Genomic DNA, 23781 nt, shown 5'->3' with positions numbered 1-23781 from the left:
AAGTAGGGCGATATGTGGAGCTCGTCTGGTCGTTGGATGCGGCCATTTGGCAACGAACACACTTGTCTAAACAGGACAGGCCGACGGCAGGCGGAGGTGTCTGGGCTGAGCGTCCCAGTCTGGGGTCGCACGGCTCAACCCGATGAGCCTCGTCACTTTGTCCCGTCGCCCCCTTTGTGTTGGACTGAACTTGACCCTGAGAGTGACGAGGGGCAAACCGTCAGTGGGTTTACGACCAATCAACCCAAGACTCACTGTACCCGGCTGCGGAAAATCTAGTCATTGTTTTTTTTCATTCAAATAAAATGTTTAATGGTTCCATTTACCTCTTGCCAACGAGGAACGTCAGCCAAAAGCCCCGATTACATAAGAACTACACATAATTAGGGGCAATTTGAAGGCTACTTAGTAAATGGGAAATGACAGTTTACACACTTTTGTCTCCTTCACGGACGGCTTTAAAGAATATTGTTCCTTTCCAACGCTCGAGCTCAAGCAGATTATCAGTGGAATCTGAAGAAATGATGCAAACAGAGATTTATGATTGTAGCTGCAAACTGCATTGAGAGAGCGAGAGAGAAAGAGGCCGGTGAGCTAAACCCTGTCTGAGGGGTATAAAGACTTTCCAGGAAACGCTATCATTTTCAGAGGCGGCGCTGTTGCTATGACGATGAGAGAACCTTGCACCGGACGGCGATTTGGTACGCTCTTGGTTCATAATCTGTCGAGAGAGAGATGGGGTTTTTTTTTTTTTTGGTCACAGAACTCAACAACAGATGTCGCCCTGCGTTTCCCGGACTTAAGCTCACAGACGAGGGAGGAGAGTGCAAACTGTCCCAAGACGTGTCATTCAAGAACATTAGTGGATTTGTAGCCACTTGACTCTTGTTCTTATTTTACTATCCAAAACCTTCTGTGAAATCCAAGACATTAACTACAATGTAGGCATGCAAAGAGAGAACATTCCGGATTAGCAGCAATGTATAGTATGACTCCGCTGCAGGGTTTGATTTGGCAAAAAGGTCCGCTTTTATAACCGACAGGTGATAATAAATGAAAGACCGATTGGATATAGCAAAGAAGAAATATGTTTAATTTAGAATTTGGTCTTTCTTCACAGCCTTGGCGTATTTTAGGAGGTGAAAGTCTGTGCGGGCTGAGAAAGGATTAATCCTGCACCCGGTCAGAGCACCAAACCCATCTGTACCACCAGTGGTCAAAGCCCACTGCGGTCACACATCTCATTCCTCGGGCTTTATGCAGAGCGACCTCATCCATTCATCACTTGCCACTGAGGTCCCAGTGTATTTCTTTCAATAAAAATCCTGAGGTTTGAACCGCTTAGCATGCACCAATAAACATAACATCCAACCTTAATGGCATTTTCATTATGCTGTTGTTGTGTTCTTCATAGCAACAAGGTCACACACACACACACAAGCGGTGGTGAAGTTTGTGTACGTTGGGAATTCAAAAATAACTTCAGCCTCCGTCCTCTTAAAGTCCCTCCAAATTACAGCTCTTTGTGATTTCTTAATCTCCGGTTGTAAACGTTTTAACCTCCCATGGCTGCTCTTCCAACTTGTTTAGCAAGATAATTCTGAAGCTTGCACGTCAACATCGCATCACAAAACTCACCTAAAAACGCCCGATTTTGTCTTAAAGCAAAAGGCTTTCTCGGCAAGTTAAAACATTTACGCCAAGCAAATAAGCACGTTTCATAAAACGTTGAACTGTTTCTCTGACAATCTAGCGGGACACATAATGACTGAATGCTGCGTGAAAAAGTAACTCAACAATGCCAGTGGTCCAATGCATGCCGCACTATGAACTAGGAGTAACAGGAAAACACCTGGCCACAGAAACATGTGCAGCGTTTTATTGATGCGAAACAAAGACACGTTCTTCTCATGTACGTAGCTGCATGCGGCCAAACATCAGTGAGCAATTAAGCCCCAGTCTATCTTTGATAACATCTCCAGTCATTACGACTTGGATAATTGAGGGTCCCGGCGGAATATCTCCCCTCTTGATAAATCAGGGTGTGTCTGAGGATTTGTCAGCCACCAGCCACTGAGGCTGGATTAAATAATGTTCTCTCTGTCTGGAGTAGCAGCCAGAGACCTGGTGGGATGATGCATAGGGGTTGGATTGATTCAGAAAGCTTTGATGAGGATGAGGTTTATATTAGAGCAACAACTGGGCCTGTTGCAGATTTAAAGGGCAGCAAAGGTTCTTAAAATGTGTTTAGCAAAGACTTTTATTTGGATCAAGGGCTGCACAGACAAATGGTGGGTCAGGTTCACTTTATAGCCTGAACTTCCCTCACTGCCTGCATGAAAATAGATTTTCTGTAAACCTGACCTCATTGAGGTTTTCAGACCTTGCGATGACTACTGCCGTCTACTCCATCACAGGCCGCGAGCTGCGAAATAAACAGTTTCCTTTTCATCTCTCCGGGGGGGGGGCCCGGCGGCAGCAGCGCCAACCTGTCCGTTTTCACCTCGGCATTCATGATGTGGGCTTTCCGAGCTCCGAGGCATCCAGCAAGGAAAGGAGCAAGCGAAGCAGTGCGGTTGCTGCGGTTCGGGAGGCCCGGAAATCGAAAATGCCCGGAGACGCGGTGAGCCGAGGAGCTATTCAATATTCTCCGGTTTATTGTAGTTGCTCTGACCATTCACTTAGTAAAATGCCACATGGCGGGTCAGCAGGGAGAGCCATTAAATAGCGCTGACTCAGGCCGTGCTTGTCAGTGTCACGTGTCAGAGCCCTCCGACGCTGTGCCAAAGAGGGCTTCCAACAAGAGAGGAGATTATGGGAACATTTGCACTGGTCTGAAACATGCATACCCGCTGAATCTGCCTCACCTCCGGAGCTGGAGTGCATCCCGGGATAGACGGGCCTCTTTTTGTACAGTATTTGCGCCCTGCGACAGCTGCCCGATGAGAAGCACTTGGCCGAGTGTGTGTTGGCGCTGCGGCCCGGTGGGGAGAGCGCGTTTCTCGGACGGGGCTTTGGAGAGCGGGGACGGAGTGAGAGAAAGACATATCTGTCCCACGCTGAGCTCTCTATGGCCCTTTGTTCCCTCTGGCCTAGCAGGAAGCCAAAGCCTCATGGGACTCGTTTGGCTCTGTTTGCAGAAAAGAAACACACAAACTCTCCCTGGCACGGCGACAACATCGCTGCGCGTCCAGCCTGCTCACGTTCACATCTAAACACGCTAATTAACAAACTCCTGATCTGCTACCATCATTGGTCACGCAGTGGAGAGTTCACCTGAGGACAAAGTCTGCACTTGACCTGTTGGCCCACAGTAGCACAGCGGTACACAATATCCCCCCCCCGCCTCAAAACTACACAAACCGTGGCACAGGATGTGCAGCCGTGCTCCGGAAAGCCCTATGCTAATCACATCACAAGTGCAAAGACACAGGGGACCAGGGATCAGTGCAAAGGAAAGGGCTTGCGGGACCAAAACTAAACACAAACACGCCTGCAATCCAAAAGCAGAAAGCCAGTTTGCATGACCTCGTTCAAGCTGATTCCCAGTCTGCCGTCACACGGATACGAATCACAGACACTCTGTCATAAGCGAGATCGAGCTCTGTTCACATTCAACCTCGCGGGAATTAGCCTGCACTTTGACCCCTCGTTTCTACTTCAATCCGACTCGGGGGAAAAAAAAAAAGGGAGACGAGAGGACGATTCTGGACACGTCTTCTTTGAGTAGACCAGGTGGTAGACTGGGAACACGTCCCCCCCGGGGCCGAAGGGTGAGATATATATGTATAGAACACACTTATCGGATCAGAGACAAAGTGTGGGGTTCGTGCTACTCCCGTCCCCTATTACAGACGGCTGACGACATTATTCTTCGTCTGGCTGGCAAAAGTCAACGCGCCACACAGCTGCCGGCCCCCGCCGGGCCCCTCTCCAGGGAAACAGCTGGGATGAAAAGCGCAGTGAATGCAGAGGAAGGCGTACGCGTCGCCCTCTCCAGGGTCGCTCGCCTCCGCGTCGCCCAGTGTTTTTCTCCAACAAGGCAACACGTTACTGGGTGCGACCAAATGTGTAATCGCCCTCCGGAGCGAGGTTCACCGTGTCAGAACCGCGGCGTAGTAATTGCTTTAATGGGCCCGAGACATTGAGGCGCTTCGATTACAGAACCGGTGGCGATAATCATCGATCCGACGCTTGCTTTCTTTCCCCAAAATTGAAACGCGGGCGACACGTCGGGAACCATCATTGCTTTTTAATATCGTCACGTTTTCCAGTTGGGACATAAAAGTGGAACTTTGGCTTCAATCGAGTCTCTAACTACAAACTCTTGTTTCTGCGACTCGACTAAAATCCTCCTCCTCGTAAACTCGGGCTAAACAATCCGCTCGTAGCACAGTTGCTGTCCAGGTGGCTGCTGCCAGCTGCCGCGAGGACGATTATCTAACAGCGAGAGACGCTTCCTGCAGAGGAGGACGGGTGTCAGAGCGGCCGCGGAGTGGATGCGGCGGACTGGGAGGTGGTCGAACACCACCCCCCCTCTGTGCGTTAACGCTGTTCCTGCCAGGCCGGCCCTGACCTCGCCGTGATCTACGGCATCTCTGGCGCTGACAGGGACGAGCCCTTTACAGGAAACGCCGCTTTACAGTAAATCGCAAGTGGCCAGAGGAGGAAACAGATATCCGTTGGCCAGCTGCTGGTAGGATTTACCTGTTTTAAAATTGAAACCGTTTTAATAGAAGAGAACAGGCAGCTGGGACGTCGGGGACGCGGTTGAAATGGTCAGAGGAGAGGTGGAGGACCGGGCGGGGTGGGGGGCTTACTGCGAGAGGAGAGCGAAGGAGTCGTATATCCATGTCCCAGAAACACACCGGCTCCTCATATGTTTTGTCCATCGCGACATGAGTTCTATTCCAGGCTGTCACTCTCAAATGTGCTGGATTCATTCAGTGGGACCGTTCAGGAAATAGCTGATTCTGTAAAAACGGCGTTTCAGGAGGCAGCCGTGGCCCCGCGGGACGGACGACATGGCAGTGCTTGTCACATTTTTAGCTATTAAAGAACTGTGTTTGCCTCTAACAGCCTTTTCACATTTTGCCGTGACAACAGAAAGAAAGCTTGTTCAAACGTTCACCCATCGAGCCTTTAAGTGTTGAGTGGAGAGTTTAATCTCTCCATATAGCCATTGGTTGCACAGGGGTTTTCCAGCTGTGACCCAGAGGTGACGGGACGGTGGGCAGTAGGAACTGATTTCAGACTATAGGCTGAATTCCTCGCCTTGCTCACTTTCTCTCTCTCACTTGATGCTTTCTCTTATTATCGCTGTTTTCGTTCCCTCCCTCCTTGTCCGTCTCATTCCTTCCCCGCACTATTTCTTGTTCCTGGCGCCCCTTGACAGGCCGGGTCGGTAACGGGGTGCCGCTGACATAACAAGCCAAGTCCGCTCCAAGAAAGACATATATACTACCTCACACCTTCTCGGGAGGAGGAAAATGAAAGGACGCTGCAGCTGCACGCTACAGTTTCTGCTCCCTCAGTGTCCTCGTGGGGGCAAGACCAACACGAGCAATCCGTCTGTACTCCGTGCTCCTCTTTCTGCTCCTTAATTGGGCTCTGGCACTGGTGCCGTCGCTCTTGCCGAGCCTCACTTTGCTGGAAGCCCAGCGTGATATGTGAAACCGACCATCGCATCCATCACTTCTCCTGGAGGGACGCCGCTCCGCCCTTAAAATATCGCTCCGTGCCGAGAAAATGCGAAACATTTGCGGCGGTTCTCGCGAGGGCCCGAGCTTCACATGCGGATGACACGAGCACTCAAATAGCCCGCCGCGAGTATTCAAATAGTCCTTGGAATAATCTTTAAAGGATGACATTTCACTATTTTGGCAGAGGCTTTTATTTTGTTCTTCAGATTTAAAAAAATCTGTGGATCACAAGAACAAATAATAAGATAAGAAGAATTCCAGCCCAGCAGAGGCAAGCGGCTCCAAATGGAACTTAACAGCCCCTCTCGGGGAGGGGCAGACGCGGCCGCGGCGCGGCGCATGTGTGACTCAGGGGCGCTGTCCGTCTCCTACGGCGGCCGACCTGCACCATCGTCTCTTTCGATTTGTCCTGGATTGGTGACTCAGGACACAGAAATGTCCTGTGAGTCAAGAACAAAGACAACACATGCGTAGCAACTGCGCCAGTCCCCGAATGTCTTGTGTTGATTAGAAGATTTACGATGAATGCGATATAATTGTTTTGGGAAGGAGGACGTACACAGAAACCCTTTCAAGAACCATCCGCCAAAATATTTATTAAGACTTTCCTTGAGCTACCACAAACATGTGGACGGCTCAGGCAGCGTGGTTCCAAAAGCACAGATGACACAAGAGGCCCTCGGAATTAGCAGGAGGAGCGCCGACGATGTCGGAGGTGGTTGAGAATGTTTGGGTGGTTTTGTTGGGGGGGGAAATTACAGACAAACGACAAACTGGCTAAATAGTGAACAAAGACCTCGGCGCGCAAACAGATGATGGCACTTTAACCGCCTGCGGGCAGATGAGAAAAAACACTGCGTCTGGATTCAAAATGCAGCAGCGTTTTTGACACGATAAGTCTGAACCTGTGAGCGACAGCGATCCGTCAGAACAATTACTGCCTTTCAACGCGCATGATGGAGAACGTGCTCGCACTCCGGCCACGGTTACGTGATTAGTCAAACCGAAAAGTTATTTCCCAAACGAATGGAACTAAAAGAGTCAGACGTTAAAAAGCCGAGGAGCCGTTGGGCCGTCTGATTAGCGGCCTTTGGAAAGTTTGCTGAAAGAGGCCTTCGTCGGAGCAATTATTAGTGGGATACGTCACAGTTAGTCCAAGAAATCTAAGAAGAAAGGGAAACGCTAAAGAAAATATAGAGCCCCAGCTCTGTTAATACTCCTGTCTGGTAAATCACGTTACATTTTCCTACATCTCGCAGATTTACCTTTTCAAGCGCGGCAGCAAATGGCAGAAAAGTGCTTATTTGTTTAGCTTTGAGTGTATTAGAGATTTAACCTGTGAACCCATTCATCTGGTTTGATTTATTGCAAAAATAAACACAACCAGCGTTGAACAGGAGCTTAATGAACTACTGTTGTTTCAAGAGTGTGTAAATCAACTCTAATAGTGCACTTTGTCCACTTATTTTCATGTCAGCCTTCCTGTGTGTCGGCAATGGTGGCAAAAAAAATATTAGAGAGCCACAAAAGCCTCAAAATACTGGATACCATATTGAAAAAGCTTTTTCAACATATGTAGTTAGTAGTAAAATGTGTCAAGGCATCAGAACGGGATTTCTCCTTTCTATTTTATTACATGACTTGAAGCTACTGATTGAGACCATGAACTCCTGTTCACAATGTTTACTGAGGTAATAAATCGAGTTAGAAGGATTGTGGGACATTCCATACAATCCGACTCATTTTTTGCAACCAAAGGACCCCCCTGCTGGCCATTAGAGAGAATGCATGTTAGCCGTTAGCTCGTCATCCGCTGACGTCCACCAACTAGAAAGGTTCGGACCGGCCCATAATTTAAAGTTGCAATCTGTTGACCCATCTTTATTTGGCAAAGCAATGAGGCTCCTCCCGGAGCCGCTTCACTTACACGGGCTGCCCGGTGGTCGCCGGTCGCGGGGTCTGGACCTTGGCGGCGGCGGCGGCGGCCGGCCTCTCGGAGGGCCTCCTCCGCGGTTGGTCCTTCTGGAAAGGGTTGCTCCCCGGTTGAACGCGCCTCAGGGCGCCTCCGTCGCGTACGTACACCTGCTCCGGAGCCACCTCCTCGCAGCGGGGCCCCTGGAAGCCCGAGCGGCACACGCAGGTCTGCGGCCGGCTGCAGGAGCCGCGGTTCTGGCAGGGCGGCTGGCAGTCAGCTGAGGAGAGAGAGAGAGAGAGAGAGCACAGATGCAGATGGAGCTTTACGTCGGGTCAAGTTAGAGCACGAGCCCCCTTCTTAAGAGGAGCAGCAGTAGCAGCGGATCCCTGATCCCCCCCCCCAAACCGGGCCCACTTTAAACTGATTCAATCATGGAGCCATTAGTTTCACGTTTCCACCCGCTCCGTCCTCTTCCTTCAGCGGAGAGCCTGGGGCGGCTGTCATGTTCCATCTCTCTCCGGCCTTTAACTGCCCCGTTTAGTCCAAATGTCTACCATCACTTGCATTAAATCCTCATCCAATTTCTCTCGCAGAGGTGAAGCCTGTACCGCGGGTTCAGTGCCGCCGGTGTTTCCACGCGGAGCGGTTTCCTGAAAACATCCCTCGTCACTGCGCTGCAGTCGGAATCAGCATGTGCTCTCACTCTAACACAGGAAGCTCGAAAAGGTAATAAAAGTAAGAGGTCATAAAAACATGAGCGAATGGGAAAAACCGAAGGCCAACTGTAAATAGCTGACACTTCATCAAAGAAGTGACCGCTGTACTTTATTTGAAAAATCAACTAAATCTGAAGCGGCTCACCGGAGTTAAAAGACGAATGCTGGCGTGGTGTTTATCGGTAGTCACACACACACACACACACACACACACACACACACACACACACACCGCTGAGATCATTTTATGGTCACCATCTTGTGACACAGACGCACGTCGTGGAGACGGCGCTCGCGGATTTACGACGTTGTCCTCAGACGGTAAACCCCGCCCCCGCCGTGGGCCGGCGGCGGCGGCTACAGCGAACAAGCGGCCCTCTTGTCTCGACGGGGCCGCGTGGGAATGCTGTTGCCGCGGACGGATCGCAGGACGCGGCTGGTGGCGGCGACCAGCGCTGGCGGTTCGGCGCACCTGTTATCGCCGCCCCGGCTCGGACTGCCGCTTCCTTTTTGAGCTCAAACGCGAGGAAACGGGACGGCGTCGGGCTCTCGGATCGCGAAAAGGCCCGCTGAGAGACCACAATGGGAGAAACGAACAAATTGAATCTTCTGCTTTACGGCAAAGCAAATCACATTTAGAAACACCAATTTGTTCAAGCATTTCGTTTAAACTGCTCTTGGGGAAAATGTAGCCCCCCTTTTTTTTTTGGATGAATACACATTTAGAGAAATGCGGTTCCGGATAACTGTATAACTCGGTTTGTGAGCCGAATTTTCCATCGTGGGATAAAACAGGACTGAGCCTGAGCTCTGTTTGGCGAGGAGTAAGATCCATCGTCTAAGTCGAGTACAGGCTGGACCGGTGCCACCGCCTCGACCGGAGTCTGCTCAACTTCAAGCTTTGGGAAGAAGCGGCGCGTCGGACGGGCCCGCGGATTCCAGTCCCATTACGCCGAGGGGCTGAAGAACCGCGGCGAAACCCACCTTCTTTAAGCAAACCGGCCCGGCCCGGCCCGGGCTCAGTGACCCTCGGCGGCGAGGCACAGGACTGACGTTCGGCCTTCGCCCTCCCGGCGGAGGAGGCATCTGCCGCCTCGGGGGGCCCGTCTGCGCCGCCTCGGGGGCCGCCGAGCACATTGTCGCGGTAATTGCTGTCATGCAGATTTGTCTCGCACATCATTAAAACTAATTGGCTCACATTCCATCCATTTCGCAAATATGCGCGGCAATTATTGCTTCGCGCGAGTAACGATGAAACGGGAATCCGTCGGAAATAAAAGAGGAGAAACGGCGAGCATTCCTGGCATTGCCACTTCAGCCTTAATTATGAGCAAGGCGGACCGGCCAAGTTCGGGGAGACTGTGTGCAGAAACCAGTCGTCTGAAAATAGGAGACTGTATTTGGCAGCTTTGAACCCTCCAAACAAACACGGGGATCCGAAGCAATCAGTAATACGACTTTAAAACTATCCAAATGGAAACATTTCTCTCTTTGGGCTTCGCTAAAATAGCTTCAACTTCATATTTAAGTGAGTTTGAGGTCTGTGCTTTTTTTTTTTCCCTCCTTCCCGTCCTGTCAGAGTTAAGACACATAAACTCAACAAGGTCTAAATGAAGAGCTCGCGGCTACGGCCACTCCATTCTCCTACAAAAAAACACATTCATTTGGGAGCTAAATAACCCCCTTTTTTTAATATGAACTGTAAAACTAAGTCATTGAGTTCTTGGTTGGACTCGAAGCAATCGCACTGTAATACTGTACGTATATTAAAGTAACCCCGGGGTCTTTATTGGGGTAAATATTGTCCATCGTGGGTTACAGTTACCTGTTATGAGCATAGGCTTGCATGTGTGTGTGTGTGTGTGTGTGTGTGTGTGTGTGTGTGTGTGTGTGTGTGTATTGTGGGTAAATCACCCCCCCCCCCTTCTCCACTGGACTCTAATTTCCTACCTGGAGCTCGTTTCCAGCCCATTACAATCCACCAGAGATTCTACTTTCCCTCCCTTTGACTCAGAGTAACACAAGCCATCAAGTCTTTACAGTCCTTTCATTCAACGAGGGGAAACTCGAAACCAATATCTGACGAAACACAAACATGTAGAGAAATCTCCTCACTTCACGCAGGTCAACCGAGCTACCGGGGGGGGGGGGGTAACTTGACATTTCTGAAAGTAATATTGACGGTGAAAGCATAACCCCGCGGAGCAGATCATGCGCCATTATTCATGGGAATATGACGAAAGGCTCGACTAACGGCCCTTTCAACGCTGTAACTGAGAGACGGGAAGCCGGGAAGCCAAAGACAAAAGACAAAACTGCTGGAGAAATTAGCGTTGCAGCAACTTAGCCATAAGTGTGGCTATTTCCAAGGGTCATGATCGGGTGGCGCAGGAATGTGTCTGAAACCTGGAAACGAGTGAGCGTTTTTTGCCCTTCCCTTGTCTCCCTTGTCAACACCTTTTTGGGAGGGAATTTGTAAGCTTCAAAGCGCTAACAAGAGGCTGAACTACCAAAAGTGCTGACGTCGACCGGTCCGCTGACAGCCGGGAGCTCATGTGACCGTGGTGCAGTTCGTTCATGGTTTACTCTCAGCTTTTTACTTCTGCACTTGTAAGTCTCAAGACTTGGGTTCATCTTTGAAGTATATTTCATGTAAACTGTTCACCACAGAGCTTATTTTCAGCAATAATCCGATCAGATCAAATGAATAATTCCCTTTTGCTTTTTGCCAACGGAACCGGCGCGATGCGACACCCTCCCTCTATAGTTGTGTTAATATTGTGGGTAGAACCTGTGTATATTCCAGTATGGGCTCCATGGTCCAATACATGAACCTCCTAACCCTCCTCCGCCCTGCTCCACCTCCTGCTGACCCACGACGCCGCCTCGAGCCCCCTGAGACCCCCACGCCGAGCTCCCAGTGAGCCACATGCTGCGCTGCTCTCAGGAGGATATCTGGATTCGGGGGCGGCTTGTAAATCTGTTTGGTGAACGCGGTGTTCACCAAAACCCCCGTCCTCCCGGGGGGGATCACGGCCCAACATCTTCCACATGCTCTTTGAGCACAAGGGTGGTGATATACGGCGGGATGGCCAGCGTGTGTCTGATGGAAGGAGAAGGGGTGGGTGGGTGGGTGGGGGGTGTTAATGTCGCTTTGTAAGTGTCAATCACGTCTCGCTTCCTGGGCTTTACCGCCGGGGGAAGATCTGCAGGGAATTAGCTTCCTCTGGCCCAGTTTGTTCTGCTTCTTCATTATGTCCGTGTTATAGCAGCTCACCAAATGAAGAAGTGAAAACAAACCCCCCAAAAAAAACCAACAGGAAGACGTGGAGGTCCAGACGCTCACAGTACATCATTTTTACAACACTTTGGTCCATGGTAGCAATTAGAAAAACATGTGGCGCGGGGGGTGGTGGGGGGGCCTAAACAGGACCTAATAGCAACCTACAAACAGACGCAGCAGCTGGAGCCCAGAGCGCAGCACTCCTGGTTGTCCGGCCTAAATGTTAATGATGGCTTTTGGGGGCCGATGGGGGGTGTGTATTGATTACAGGATCTGTCCAATGGGCCATAACTCTCGGCGGGGCCGCCTGGGGAGTGTTGTGCCCCCGGACCGTGAACTGTGCAACCCCTACAAATCCACACCCGACAACACAAAGCCGAGGACGGCTCACTGCTGTAACTCCAGCCCAACGAAGGCAACAGAAACACTAAAATAAATAAACTCCTCCTGTTCTTGTAAAGCTGAGGACTCGGCTCAGAGGGGATGGTTCTCGTTGTGAAAGTCTCTCTTTTCTCTGTCTTTCCAAGGTTTTTTTTTGTATATTTCTCGTCATTTGAGATACTACTCATACTCATCGGGAACTTAATCAAAACCCCCAACTCTTCCTTTCAGACTCAAAGCTGCACACTTGCACCAGAGGAAACGCCTCTTATCGCGTCCACCTCAGACGGCTTGTATCTATTAAGGGAAGAAGGTGAAGCGGCATTTTTCGGGGTACTGTTTTGGAGGTCAGAAAACGTTCACACGTGTACGTCCTCCCCAGTTTACCAGCTGCTTCGCACATGTCGCAGCAGAGGAGAAGGATCAAACGTGATTCACACCGACGATCCAAGATCAACGGCGACGTAGATTCAACAAATACCCGCAGACGGGTTGATTTTACACATTCGCTCAGACGATGATGTTATTTCATTAAGTCGTTGACATGAAAAGTAATGGTGCACAGCCGGGTTCACCCCTCGACGCTCCTCCATCCTACTCAAACTACACCGGGGACGTGGTGGAAGGAAGAAGCCACATGTTGTTTGTTTAGGTACCTTGTGATGGGAGGTAAGCAAGACACAGAGAGAGAGAGAGAGAGAGAGAGAGGGGATGAGTTATTTCAGGGTTGGGACGAGGCCCTGAGCGCCGCAGCAGGCCAAAGAAAGCTGGAGGGCAATCAAGAGAGAAAAACCCCTCTCGACTGCTTCGAACTCTGTCAATCACCAAAGTGCTCTGGAGACTGAAAATGTCTTGAGACTGAGCCAGTTCCTGTCCGTCAGCACGAGTAACACAACATGACCAGCGACGCCGACACCCAGGATTCCTCTTTGGATGGATTTCCGATGCGACAGAGGTGACGTCGCCTTCTAAATGAATGTTTATGAACAAACATCACACTGTGCTGACTTGCTAGTATTTGCCCGCTAAAAAAAAAAAGAAGATGTGACACTGATCTGCTCAACAGTGTCGACTTGAGCTCAAAGCCAAACCGTGTCTGAAGTAAGCTCAGCTTCTCAAACGGGGTCTTCTTCTTGGCTCGCCAAAAGAAGACCCCGTTTAGCTCAGACGGTCGATGCGCCTCCAGGTAACCGGTCCAAGCATCAGCCAGCAGCCGGGTACCATTCAAAGGGGTGAAGATGAGAAGAGCAGATGGAATGCTGGCCTTAAGAGGTCTTTCTTTAATTGTTTTTCCTCCAAGAAACGTTGTAAAGCAAAGCTTCAAAACGGTAATTCGGCGGTGACGTAGGAGACACCTCAGCGGGGGGGTTACTGTATCTACACTGAAGCAAGCCAAACACTAACGCCACAGATAAGAAAGTAAACAGAAATCTGTTGTGCCCATTCATGTAAACAAAATGCTGTTTTCTCCTTTTTCGATTGCTGCGTGGATTCCCACAGCGAGGACGGTTGTGATGTCTCAGTGACGCACCTTCATGTGTCAGGACGGTGTTAACATCTCCTCAACAATGCTTTTAAAGGAGCATCTGTGAACCTCCACGCAAGATGCCCCATTTTTCTTGACGGGAGCACCTGCTTGCAAGTAGAAGGAACCATCGGCCCTCAGACCCCATTAATAAAATCTGAATTGGTTGCGTAAAACCTGTGAAGATTTATCTCCAGTTACAGCGAATAACTTAACTGGAAGAGATATAAACATCAGCAGTGGAAATGCAGTGTTCTGGATCAAAGCTTTCTATTGGTCAACACTGTCAAAATGTACTTTGACACACACACACACACACAAGTCTGCTAATCATCTGCCCTGAAGCCAAAGAAACAGAGAGAGCCAACTGGCAGGACGTGGGCAGAGCGCCGGCTGCACAGAGCCAGACAACCGCCCCCGACCCGACCCACAGAGACCCACGGAGACCCACGGAGACCGTTTCATAAACACATTTCTAAAGACACGTAGGCCCAATTCCTGTCATTCGTTTCCTCTGAGCTCATACCAATCCAACAAGGACGTATTGTTACCCTCCTATAACTGAACACCCAATCCAGCCCCCGCGGGGCGAAGCCTCCGGCCGACCACTTCCATCCCCTCAGCGAGGCTCTCCTAGAAGCAGCTCAGCCTCGATGTGTTTTCCCTTTTGCCTCCAGCCGACACGTTTGTTCCTTTTCTTTGCCCCACTGGGAACATGTTTTTCTCGTGCTTCCAATCTCCTAATAAAGCGGCCGGGCCCCTCAGGCGGGGGCAGAGTAAAGATGGCCTGAGCCTGTTCTCCTCCACGGAGGTCTTCCACGTGGGGGCTTCCAGTCCCAGATCCAGTCTGGGACCTTTTGTGTTGGCACCTTGCCGGCCGTGGGGCTTTCGCTCAGCTGACGATAGCAGACCTGGGAGGGGGGCCAAGAGGTAAGAGGGTCCAGATGGTTGGACGGACCCCTGACCCGCACAGATGCAGCGGCTTGTTTAACACGGCCATGTTAGACCTGTTACTCTCTGCATTTACCCGCTTCATTTGAGGAGCCGCCGCTCCGCATTAGATGCAATTCACACCTTGGTAAGTGCTGCATTTAGCCGGGAGTTGAGAAATAAATGGGGGAACGTGGCCGGAGGGAAGCAGATCTAATTAGGGGCCTGACGGGGCCAATCAGCTCGTTGTGTAATCGACTGGCAGAAATGTGTATCAACTGTGCGTGTGTGCGTGTGTGTGTGTGTGTGTGTGAGAGAGAGGGACATAATTAGCAGAGAGGTACAGAGAAAACAGTAAACAGGTCAAAACAGAAGTGTAGCTCGCTCGCTAGCTGCTGGATGGAAAATAACAGCTGCCGTGTGGGTTTTACCTCCCTCGTTAAATTTATAGATAAAGCTGAATCAGCACGGAGCTAACGAAGGTTTTCGCAAAGGTGAAGTGAAACATGACATGCAAAAAAAAAAAAAAGTGTCTAAAGGGAGCCCCATGAATACATTTGACTTTACTTACTTGATTTCTGTATTATATCTGGCACCTTATTAAGAATAGCTTAATGATAAGACTGTCTGTATGCGAGTTGAAGAATAAGTGGCCAATTATTCATTCCCAGACGACGTCTTCTATTTCTCTTTTAATTATCTGGCAGTTAGGAAATCCAACACCGCTGTGGTCAAATAAAAGAAGAAGCAGTTCCACCCATAATTAAGGGCTTGTGTCAAATAGAGAGTTAACTGCAAAACGATGGCAATTTAAAACGTGGAGATCTTAAACAAAAAGGAAAAGCATGGGCCAACAACACCATAGGAAAACTTTCATGGGGCGATCTCAGGATTGTCATTAGTAGAAATTCACTCTGGTGGTTTTCAGTCTGTGTGTCTCTCTGTCTGAGAAATGTTTACTTTAAAAGCTCTAACGAAGCATCTCAGTGAACTCGTGTGCCACTTCAACACTTCACAGTCGTGCATTTCCTTAGTTTGCAAAGAATGAAATTGTCGCCCTTAGCGGCTGAATGAAAGAACATTTAGGATTGTTATATATAAATGAAATACTTACACGGGATATTCTACTTTTTATTACTTACGTTTTATGCAGCGATTGGTTCCTGGTGCCACAGCCCAGCCTGAGCAGCACTGCTGACCCCCGCAGACATTAGGTCTGAAAGGAAGACAAATACAAGAAAAACAAGTTGAAATGAGACACTGACAGTTCTGTCTCGAGCGTTCATTAATAAAGAGGCCTCTCACTATTCCACGGGGAAATAACGGCGAGTGTGGAAGGCCTCGAACCGTCGCCGGACAAACCGATCCGATTGCAAATGCTGTTATAGCTTCAAATCATTCCGATGAACCCGGCCTATCGATACGAACAATTAAAGAGATTGCGCTATAATTGCATTTCATTTGATGAAAAATTTCAGGGAAAGTCACGAAACTCTATCTGAGTGTGGACCCACAAGTCCCCCTCGCTGTTATGCGAGAGTGAAAACAAATACAGAGTTATCTGAGCCTTGAAGGGATTATGTGAGACACACGGGACACGAGGAGCACCCTGCACCTTCTATAAATCCCTCCGCACAGATGGGAGATGACAAGTTTTAAACAGTTAGAAGTGGATTCTTTGCATTCTTCTAATCCGCACTCGCTCGTGCAGGGAGAGGGAGCTACTTCAGGGCCCCAGTCTCAGGATCTGTGCGCCGGCGTGTTTTCACAAGACATTACAGTAAGTGGACGTGTGACTCACGGTGATTCGAGAGGATAACGGGAATTGACTCGTTGACCTCGGACGGGACCGCGCTTGGGCCCTCTGGCGGGCTCAGCTTCGTCATAAATCCAACACGTTAGGGGGAGGGGCGCGCGCCAAAGACATCAGTCGTCACCCTCAAATTCCATCAAGGGATACATGTATGTAATGGAGAACCTTATACGGCACAATGAGGTTCCTGCCCGTGTTAAGATGTGGATAACACCAGTGTTAACACTTGCTTATATTTCTCTTTCGGAAAGCAGAACATGAGGTCGGTGGAGTATTTTATCTGAATCAGAGAAATGTCTGACAGGTGCACTGAAAACAGAAGGCGAGTCATACTGAGTCAACGGGGGGACGGAAAGGAGAGCGAACCCAGTGCCTCCGGGGCACAGAGAGGAACACGCCGAGCGGGAAATGTGTCATGAACGCACTTTCTCCAACAGGCGGCGGATGATTCATCTGAAGCTAATGAATCAAAGCGATAAAACCCCCCCGGTGCAGACTACTTTAAGTTAATGCTTTACAACAACAACAAAAAAAAAAAACGTTCATTCGACTCTGGGATTTGTTTTTTTTGGCATCGCCTAGAAAGGCAATAAAGCACAATGGCTCCAATACTACAGGCAGCAATTTTCTTTATGCACTAGATAGAAATAGAAAGTCCCTCAATGCACCCAGCAGGGAGCACAACTGCCTGGCTGGCTGATGTTATAAGAAACGTTACTTATAAGGTGGGATGAATGAGGTCATATTGATGGTGCACGATATAATACATCATGGACAGTGCAGATATATCCAAGTACTGATCTCCACCATCATTTGTCTTTGGTGTTATCATGCTTTGGGTCCCCCCCCCCCCCCCCCCCCCCGTTAGTGTTTCCCAAGAACTGCCCTTATAAATGATCCATTTTGCAAATGCCACAGCCTTGATCAAGCATCAAATAAAAAATATTATTGACTGCGATCCACAGTGAGGGATTTAAATCTCCCTTTGATTATTATGTGCGTATCGTGCGTTGTCCCAATGGAACAAACAGGACTGTGTGCACGAGGGTTCGATTAGCCAAAAGAAAAGGGATTTTAATGTGGAAACAATCCATCCTCCTGTTTGGAGTTTACCGGAGACAAAAATAAAAACTGCTTTGAGAGAGTGCCGTTGGAGAAACAGGTGTTTGTGATCACTAAGAAAATTCTCAAATGTTCTCCTGTAGCCAAGGTTCTGGTTGAACCACTCCAACACACGGCCACAGGCAACAGCACAGAACTAGGGCACACGCCATGGAAGCCTAGTCTGCTGCTACTCGGCTCTGGTTTAAATGCACTGCAGTGAAACACAAGGAAATGGTGACAGTGTTGCATTAGTCTCTAAAGAGTCCAACGCCAACACACACGCTTTATTATTTAACCTCCGCTATCAGCTCAGTGATCACCTCAGCTAACGTGTCCATCTCCTTCCACGACTCAAAATACATATATTATTAAAATAAAGTTGTTATTTATATTGAACAGAGCAACACCAGCAATTTCAGTCTTGGTCATCACATCATTACTTGGTTTGTCCTACAGAAAGTGGGCCTCCACTTAACAGTAACCACATGGACTATATGGTGTACAGTAAAAATACTTCACATAAATCCCTTCAAAGTAAGAGCCCATAAAGCAAAGTTAAACCATGTTTGCAGTAGACTTGTCTGCCACTCTTACCCGACGAGTCTCCTGGTGCTGGCAGAGTTGGGCTTGCTGCCCTGCCGGCGGTTCGCCCCGGTTCGGTGCTGCGGGCCGCTCGGGTGTCTGGCGGCGCGCCGCGCAGCACCCCGCGGCGAGGAGAGGACGTCTTCCCGGGCGGCGCCTGCGGCGCGGACCGGCCCCGCGTTGGATACGTGCCCGCTGGCCCCTCGGGGCAATGTGGCCCTGGGCGCGCGGACCAGAGTCCTAAACCCGTCGGCGCCAGGAGACGCGTCCCCGGTCGGTCCAGAGGATGCGGCGTCCCTCGGTCTCCTTGGCGAGTGACCTTGAGTCCTCGCCCGCCCCGCGGCCCCTTTCCTCCCACCTGCCGCGTCCCTGTGGCCGTCACACGTTGGCAGCAGAGCGACGGTCAGAACCAGCAAAACGGCGAATCTTACGCGGTCCATTTTGGACGGTTGCGACGTTTTGAAAGTAGCGCGTAAAAGGCGCAAGATCGCGCGGTCTGCTTTCCGGAGAGCCACTAGAATATTGCGAGCAAACTAAAATAAAAAGTCCGGGATTTTAGCTACACAACTTCAGCAAGACGGCACTCTGTCCCGATGACGAAACAAACCCCGGGTGGCTCCTCATCGTGCCCAGGTGAGACTCCGCGCAGAAGGTCTTCAGGTTGTCAAATCAGCACCTGAAACGAGCTACAGTCCCAAGCGAGGAACTCCAAAGCACTTCGTCCAGCGCTGGAGAGAGCGGATATATATATATATATATATATATATATTTTTTTTTTAAGCAAACATTATTCCATCTGTTTCGGTTTATGTTAAAACGAGAAAGTTGTAGCGCGCACAGAGAGCTGCGCGCGGGGCTGCTGAGGCTGCGCTCCGGTCCTCCGAGTCACAGCTGCTCCCGTGAACATCACCCGCTCCTTGGATCTGAAGGCACCGGGGATGTTTGTGTGGGGATTGAATGCGCTTCGCAAGAGGAAACTCCCCCCCCCCCCCCCCCAACACACCTCCCCCCCCCCCTCCCAACACCCCCCCCCCCCCCTCCGTGTTGTTGCTTCACTGGCTCCACGTGCCCTGCGCGCACTTCCTGCGCCAAGTTACATGATGTTACCGCGCGTTCATCGACACCTTCCATTTCAATTTCAATTTCAATTTCAATTTCAGGCCACCTCAATATCATGAAACTCCTCCAAGAACGTTGGATGGATGACTCGCGATGCGAGCGCAGTCTCTTTCATGATGATTTGAATTAACTTAATTAAATAAATTAACTTAATTAACTAGGTTTGGGTTTTATTTATGGCCCAAAGGCTCAGTGTGAGGCAATTCAATTTACAGGGATGCGGTACAACTTTACAGGATAAAAACGTGAATCCTGGCAACTTAAAGGCTTACATAAATGCTTTGATCGAGCAGTAGAAGTTATAAGAAGCACACAGGCCTCAAAACTTAAGAAAACATGTTATGTAACACGTCCCATCTCCCCCTCTCATCCACGCTGCATCATCACTTTCCCGTCTGGAAACATAACATTTCTCTTCGCCCGTAAGATCTCAAACGACCCCAAAAGAGTGAGCTCGGTCCCTCTCCTCTCATCAAACCCACAAAGATGCACGCCTGTCTCTCATGATGGTCCCGGAGCTCCACAACCACTCGCGGCGCCGCCATCCAAAACACACAAGAGCCGGGAGCAAGAGTGTAGCAGTCTGCCCATTTATTGTCTCCTCGGCCGAAGCTGAGCTATGCAAACATCTCAAAGAGGACTTTCTTTTTCTACCGCTGAAACTTGAGTTTAATGAATGGACACTTTGAAGAGACAGAGTTCTTTGTCTCTCCGAGTCGACAGCGAGCGACTTGGGCTGAGCGCCGCCACTTAATACACCTCAGCTTGCAAACCATGAGAAATCTATTAGGAAGCTGCATCTCCCCCCCCCCCCATCGGCAGGCTGACTTGCTGTCAGGGCCAGTTGAAGGTCACAAGGTCACGTACGGACAACTCTGAGCCCTGCTGCTCAGTGACCCGTGTGAGCCGACCCGCTGCTCAGCCGTTCCTCTACCGCGGCCTCAATACGACAAGCAAAATAAAAACATTATAACCATCAGATGGAATGCATTGCAGGACTTGTATTAGACTAGATTGGTTTTAGCTATTTTATTTTAACATGTATCAATTACTTTTAACGAACTACATCAAACAGACATTACCTTAAACAGACAATTTCAAAAGCTTTATGCCTCGCTGTTAGCTAGCTACCTATTTCATCCCTTTATTCAATTGTCTTTATCTATTTTAACTAAATACATTACTTTTAGCTACCTACATCAACTGTTAAACAAGGCTTAAGCAAGGCTATATAAATGTATTATCCACTACGTGTAGCTTACTAATCTCCTGCTAAACATGCTAACAGTAAATTACCGCTAGCTCACTGATTATTTCGAGTGTTTATACGTTACCTTAAACAGTAAGTATTTATCCATTAGGTCCGTCCAGCACGTTGATAAATGTAGGTATTTGTAGATTAGCAAATGCACAGCAGCAATTAGTAAGGTGTTAATTAGTTAGCAGAAGTACTAGTCAAACAGGTCAGCCTTAACGGTAGCTGAAATAGCTAATTCTGTACATGAACAAGCTAACGTTATGTGTTCAGTAGTTGTCATGTATGATGGAGGGCCTAACTAATGTGACGCCCCCATCGATCTCTGTGCGTCTATTTAAATAACCTTCCATCGTTGCTCATTCGGAGATATGATGCTAATTGTTGCTTAAAATCTGATTTCTGCCAAAACATGGAGACCAAACGATTAAATCTTTATTTCCGTCAGATTTACAGCGGTAAAGTAAAAGTAAAAGCAGAATGCATTCGGCTGCATCGTTATCCATGGGATCTTGCTTATACTGTGATATTGCCTTTGAAATTTAGATCTGCACGGATTAGAAGAAGTTTTTTTAGCTACTCCACAATCTATAACTGTAGAAATACCCCCCGGGGGGAGGAGAATGACTGAAGATGTGTGTGGCAGCCACCTGAACGCCTTAACGTCGCCCAATCTGATGCATTTGCCGTAGGAACCGTAGAGGAAACACCGGGAGGATCTCTGGCTATGACCGACGCTTCTACACAAAGAGTCTTTTGAAAACCCTGGCATTGACAACCGAGCCACTCCTATCGTCTTTCAAACGCAGAGCAGAAATGTAACTGCATTACACAGTTTCATGCAAAGCCGAGGGTCAACGTAACAATAACAATCAAGTCTTGTGATTGCATTGACGCAAACAACTTGGATGCGAGTGCGTGTTTGACAAAGAAGCAGAAGGTGGATTTGACTTCTTTCCAGGTAATTATTGCTTTTAATTGCATCGTTTCCTAGACAACCTTTGGTGCATCACTGCGGACCAATGTCATCAAACTACGGAACTTTTGATGGATTCTAATGAATTCTATCAAGCTGTCAGCGTTAGCGGCTCAACGGAGACGCATTTGCATCCGTTCAGTTTGAGAGTGACTGCCTCGTCGCCGCTGAGCGGTCGAGTGACGGCGACGGGGTTCGAGTGTTTCGCCGTTATAAAGCCCAACCGTATCATTACACCCGGTGTGCGGGGGCTCTCATTATAAGCAAGTATCGACTGAGTATTCTCAGCCTCACTTCCAGAATTTTAAGTGATCCGTGTGAATCGGCCCCCGTGATGACTTTCAATGGAGAGCGCCAACAAGGGACGTCAATCACTTCGCCCGCTACCTTTTCGCCATTTGTATCGAAGCGCTCGGCTCTCTTTCCCATTTACCCGGCGGCTAACATAATACTAACATTGTTCAGACTGGGCAGCAGGGAGGACTTGGGGGAGAGGGGGGGGGGTGAGGGAGTAAAGGGAGGTTCAATTGGCAGAGAACCACTTCATAAAAGTTGAAATGTGCTTTTTGTAATCTCGTATTTCTTTCATTGAACATGACATCTTTCGCTGTGGAGGAATGTTACAGAAGACCTGCGTCGGGTTCCGGAGCAGATCGGGCGGCGTGCACGAAACAGGCCTTTCACGCAGCGAAGGGAAAGGGTTTGAGATTGAGCAGGATGAGCGCAACGTGCTTGGGCCAAGGTCTCTCCCAGCTTGTATGAATGAATTGCTGTCGGCTGGGTAATAGAAGTGGGTCACATGGACGTTATTTAAGACGTGTACTTCCACTCGAGCACATTTGGCTGTCATAGCACTGGCGATCCGTCCACCATGCGTTCGTCACAGCCGAAATTATCTCATTTAATTATGGCCGGGGGTTGTTTAGTTAACAACGGCTTTAAGCTGCCTTGGATATCGGTGCTAAAAGAAATCAGCAATAAAACTGTAACACAGATCGGATTAAGTGCTTCCTTTTTACAAATTACCCTCATGCCCCCTCTGGAAAGCCACACCAGAAGATTATCGGTTTGGGATTTCTTACGGAAATCACTGCATCAGATGTCGCAGCGCAGTCGATGCAACTGCATTAAACGAAGTGAAGCCTCATGTCAGAGGTCATCCTGGAGAAACCAAAAGGACTACAGTCATCTTTCTATATCTTTTTTGGGGGGGGGTTACTGAATGAGAAAGAGATGTTGTGTGAGGTTTAAGACGAGGTCAAAGGGGACAGTTTTCTGCCTGACTTGATCGGGGCTAAATTGTCTCGTTCCTTGATGTTCAGGGTGAGTCGAGAGGGGCTTTGGACAGATGTGTGTGTTTTCTGCCGGTGTAATAAACTGTGGAACCTCCCTGAATGCTCCATGAATATCGGAGGGGAATATGGTTCCGGAGATTTAAGAAAGTTGAGCAGAAAGGCAGATGCTGCCCTCCTGCTTCCCTCTAGGGACTGGATGAGAAAAACGTTATTTGAAATAACAACCAGGAAGCTGCTTCACATTATAAACTAAGAAGATCTGATCGTTACCGCCCAATTGTCTTGTCCAATTAACCAAAAGTGGAATTTGTTGGACTAAGCCAGTTGGTCAGCTTCAGATGGTCTGAAGATTGATTACCAGTCCTGGCCCTTGATTATTGCATTCAGGTTGTTCTGGCTTACTGGTGTTTTTTTTGGTTAATTTTGTGCTTTTGTGTGTTAAAGTTTGACTGAACGACAAATAGTATGATGTCACTGCATGACAGATGCTATTCAAAGGGAGGATCACAATGGGAGCCAATTAGGTCAAATTGGGATTTTCCATAACTTTCCTTAAAAGTCATAAAAAAACCACAGATATTACATTACATGCCATTTAGCTGACGCTTTTTATCCAAAACGACTTACACTGCAATTTTAACTCATGTTTGTTTGCTTTTTTACATTTTGTCCAGGGAGCTATTAGGGGTTGTGTGTCTTGCTCAGGGACACACAGAATTCGAACCATCGTCGCAGATATAAAATCTTAAATCAATACGGTCAGTGATATTTAAAGAAGTGGGCAGAGACGACGGCGACTTGCATTCTTGTAAATCCGGCGCTTTGAGTCGTCATGTTTCCTTTGGTTCTCAGAAGAACCGACAAAGTGAAAAGCAGGATGAGGCCATTGCGCGCGCGTGTGTGATAGAATGTTTCTTTTTAACCGGAGCTTTCTTTTTCCTTCTCCCACTTTTCTCTCTCTCTCTCTCTCCCCTCCCTTTTTATTTTCCTGGCCCGTCACCCTTTGAAATCAAAGAGCCTCTCTAGCCGTCGGCCAGGGGCCCAGTGGGCTTTTCGTCCTCCTCCTGGTCCTCCGGGTTGGGACTCGGGCCACGAGGCCCTCTGGACCGGCTCAGCCGACATTTTGTTGCAGATTGGCGAAAGACGGGCCGCGCGCCTCGCAGCTTCAGTCCCCCTTTACGTTGC

General features: G+C 49.0%; 1 protein-coding gene across 5 annotated transcripts in view; it reads right to left on the bottom strand.

Annotated features, from left to right (window-relative positions):
- LOC120833175 (latent-transforming growth factor beta-binding protein 2) overlaps positions 1–18928 on the bottom strand; it is a 60092-nt gene extending 41164 nt beyond the window's left edge. For all 5 annotated transcript variants that reach the window (XM_078089383.1, XM_078089386.1, XM_078089382.1 and 2 more), the window contains exons 1-3: positions 17964–18928; positions 15595–15668; positions 7630–7894 (exon numbers count right to left, since the gene is read on the bottom strand). In XM_078089383.1, coding sequence (XP_077945509.1) covers positions 7630–7894; positions 15595–15668; positions 17964–18391 — 767 coding nt within the window. In that variant the 5' untranslated portion in view covers positions 18392–18928. The remainder of the gene's footprint in view (positions 1–7629; positions 7895–15594; positions 15669–17963) is intronic.
- Positions 18929–23781: the final 4853 nt, after the last annotated feature.

Source organism: Gasterosteus aculeatus, chromosome 15 (assembly GCF_964276395.1).
Source record: "Gasterosteus aculeatus chromosome 15, fGasAcu3.hap1.1, whole genome shotgun sequence".
NCBI classification, from domain to species: Eukaryota; Metazoa; Chordata; class Actinopteri; order Perciformes; family Gasterosteidae; genus Gasterosteus; species Gasterosteus aculeatus.
This window is presented reverse-complemented; position numbering and strand designations above follow the sequence as displayed.